Source organism: Cryptotermes secundus, unplaced genomic scaffold, assembly GCF_002891405.2.
Source record: "Cryptotermes secundus unplaced genomic scaffold, Csec_1.0 scaffold2107, whole genome shotgun sequence".
Classification (NCBI taxonomy): domain Eukaryota; kingdom Metazoa; phylum Arthropoda; class Insecta; order Blattodea; family Kalotermitidae; genus Cryptotermes; species Cryptotermes secundus.
The window spans coordinates 324,987-328,358 of NW_019728517.1; the positions used below are offsets into that span (position 1 = coordinate 324,987).

Genomic DNA, 3,372 nt, shown 5'->3' on the forward strand with positions numbered 1-3,372 from the left:
ATTCATTCTGATTATATACTTAGTTACGTGTTTATAATAATAATTAAATGGTCTGTAAGAAGAAGAGAACATGGGCGTCCGAAGGCAGGGCGGAGGGAGCAACCACACCCAGAAGTTTTAGGAACAAGAAGCACGGTCTAATCCCACACAGCCTGCGACGACGACGAAATTATTCGGTAAACTGAACGAGATACAATGAAGGCTCTAATTCGACTGCTGTATAGAAGAGGTTGTACATTCAGTTCTATTCTCTTACAGAAGAGAACGCATCAAATATAACAAGCATGATTAACTTCAGTAACATAATGGGTTTATTACTCCTGTGCCGTATGCAACGAACCAAATACAGATATATATCAAATCCCCCCCCCCAAGTCCCATAGGAAATCAAATCTGCGGGGTTTCCTCGTTCCATGGCCATTTGTATCAGGCCCGCCGCCACGCCTGCCCTCTGTATGCGGCGGTGCTAAATATTTGCAGGGACGGATATTAAGTGGATGGGTCAGTGACTGAGCATGTTCAAGCGAATGAAGTGGGTGAACGCGAGTGAATGAATTTGAGAGTGGACGAATCGAATCCTTTGGTAAGCGAATCAATGACTTGGTAAACTGGTGAATTCATATGTGGATGGATGAATGAATAAGCAAGTGCATGAGTGAATGGGTTAAAATTAAAGCTAAAATATATCCCTACGCTTAATTAAGCGGCGCGCCACAAAAACGTATGGGGAAGTGAAGGAACAGTTCCACCATTATTGACCTCGGCACTAGATGGCCATCAGTGATCACATTCACGCCCTTGCCGCTTTACTACCAGGAAAGCAGCAGTTCACATTGTATAGGAAGCTGGGTGGGTCACAGAGCCGGTCTGGATATTATGGTGAAGAGAAAAATATCTTGCCCATGCCCGGAATCGAACCCCAACTCACCGGTCGTCCATCCCGTATTCTAGACGCTACAGCGATTGAGATATTCCGGGCCCCTGAATTCGGGGAAACTTCTAAACGCTTCAATTAAAATACACTGTGTCCTGGCTGAGATTCGATCCGAGAACCTCAAGAATATGAGTTCAGAGCATTACCACTAGGCCAACCGTCTCAACGCACTAAACGAACCGTGAATATGGCAGATCTACATTAAGATATACTTCATCTGCTGCTACTCGTTACCTGCTTCTCCTAGTCTCTTGCTTGACTTACTCTTCTACCCTGAAAATGGAGGTGATGTATTCCTCCGAAGTATCGGACACTATCCGAAATACACGGCGTTACAACCCAAAACACCGTAATCTTCATAGTCACCGCCGTGAGATTTTCAAATCCAGCGAACTAACTACATTTAGCGCAGTCGGTCGTAAAAATCAGTAGTCACAAATGCTCATTACCTTGCTCACAAATAGTCCAAAGAAAATACAATATCATCTCCTCTTATTTCGCTTATTTGTTGTTTGTTTAACGGCGCTGACAGCAGCGCAGAATGTATACCATTCAACTGTGGGATTATTGGTAAATAATGAACAGGGAAATATGTCCTTGGTAGTACGCAGTCGCAAGGAGAGACTCGAGAGAACCATGAAAACCCTGTTAAGATATTCTGCGTCATGCCTGTAATATGAAGCGAGCAATTCCTATACAGAAATCAGAATCGTTACCGCTTCGAACAACTTGCACCGTTTCAAGTTTTCAAGCAGGCACTGGAAGATAAAGGATATTTTGAACTGCATATTAGCAAGAATTGCCCTCAAATTTTGCCAAATTTAAGTTCTTCATTTATTTAATTTTGGTACGGTCTAGAAGACCGAGATTAACAGCCGTGGGGTTTCGTTGCGCTGACCACGTGACACCCTCTATCCGCTAAAGCTGGCACTAACTTCGCAGACAGGCGGCGGTCGCTCGGTCAGTATAGTTCGCTTGCGGACTAAGACCATGGAGTCTTTTGTTTTTGATCTGTTACTCTTTTCCCTATATATTTAAACTCGCTACATTTAGAAGTGTTTAACCTGCGGAAGTTACTACCAGACAATGAGATATTTATTCAGAGAGGATATGAAGACTTCAAAGATCTACGTGTTGCTGTTACAGGTCTGCGAGAGGAACACAACAACAATGAGAGCATCACTGAGCTTGTATTCCATGATAGCTGTAACATTCCTTGTGCTGCTTGCGCTGTGTGGATGCGCTACCTCGGGGTCTTCATACCAAAGCACGCGGAATAAACCCAGGACGATACGGGGCTTCAAGAACGTAGCCCTGTCCACCGCCAGGGGATTCGGCAAACGCGACGGAGCGCTTACGTACCTAACAGGCAACGCTAACGGAGCAGCTGAACTAACACCTGACAGGTCTGTACTAACTCAGAATTGGTTCTGATATTGTGGTTCTCACAGACATTTGGCAGCACTGATATGATGTGATGGCAGCTCATCGCGTAAACTACATATGGGTTACACAGTACAAAATAACATACATATAATTAAGAAATTATCGATCGTTCAGACATTGGTAAGTTTCTTCAAAGGAACTTCACCCTATCGCTTAAAATATACAACATGACCAAGATTTAACGCTGAAACTATTAATCTTTCAGACACCTGACGAAACTCCTTAGGCGGGAGATCTGCCCACCGCAGAAACCCTACATAGGCTTGCTTAATTACTTACTCATGGAGGTGAGCCCTTCTGGAGGAGCCGCCAATTCTGCAGCTACTCAAGAATTTCCCAGCATTTTATGGAACCCGAAGGTTCATTTCCGTGTTCACAAGAGCCCTCCACTGGTCCCTATTCTGAGCCAGATCAGTCCAGTCAATACCATCCCATCCTATCTCTCTAAGATCCATTCTTACATTGTTCGCCCACCTACGCCTTGGTCTTCCCAGTGGTCTCTTTCCTTCTGGCGCTCCCACCAATAACCTATACGCATTTCTCGTCTCCCCCATTCATGTTACATACCCTGCCCACCTCATCCTCCTTGACTTGACCATTCTAATTATACTTGGAGAAGAGTACAAGTTATGAAGCTCCTCATTATGTCCTCCTGTCATTTAATCTCTCTCCAGTCCAAACATTTTCCTGAACACCCTGTTCTCAAACACCCTCAGTCTATGTTCCTCCCTTAATGTCAGAGACCAAGTATCACACCCATACAGAACCACAGGCAAAATTATAGTTTTGTATATTCTAATTTTTATGCTTTTTGACAACAGACAAGAAGACAAAGGGTTCTGGACTGAATGGTAGCAAGCATTACCCGAGTTCAATCTCCTCTTAATTTCCTTCTGAATCAGGTTTCGATCTGTTAACACTGTTCCCAAATATCTGAATTGTGCTACATTTTCAAAACATCTGTTTCCTATCTTTATATCATGATTTTGTCC

General features: G+C 43.7%; 1 protein-coding gene across 1 annotated transcript in view; it reads left to right on the forward strand.

Annotated features, from left to right (window-relative positions):
* The window catches only part of LOC111865274 (allatotropin-like), a 143,147-nt gene that overhangs the window by 133,718 nt on the left and 6,057 nt on the right, over positions 1-3,372 (forward strand). Inside the window, exon 2 of the mRNA XM_023853172.2 lies at positions 2,081-2,340. Within this exon, the coding sequence (XP_023708940.1) occupies positions 2,105-2,340 (236 nt within the window). The 5' untranslated portion in view covers positions 2,081-2,104. The remainder of the gene's footprint in view (positions 1-2,080; positions 2,341-3,372) is intronic.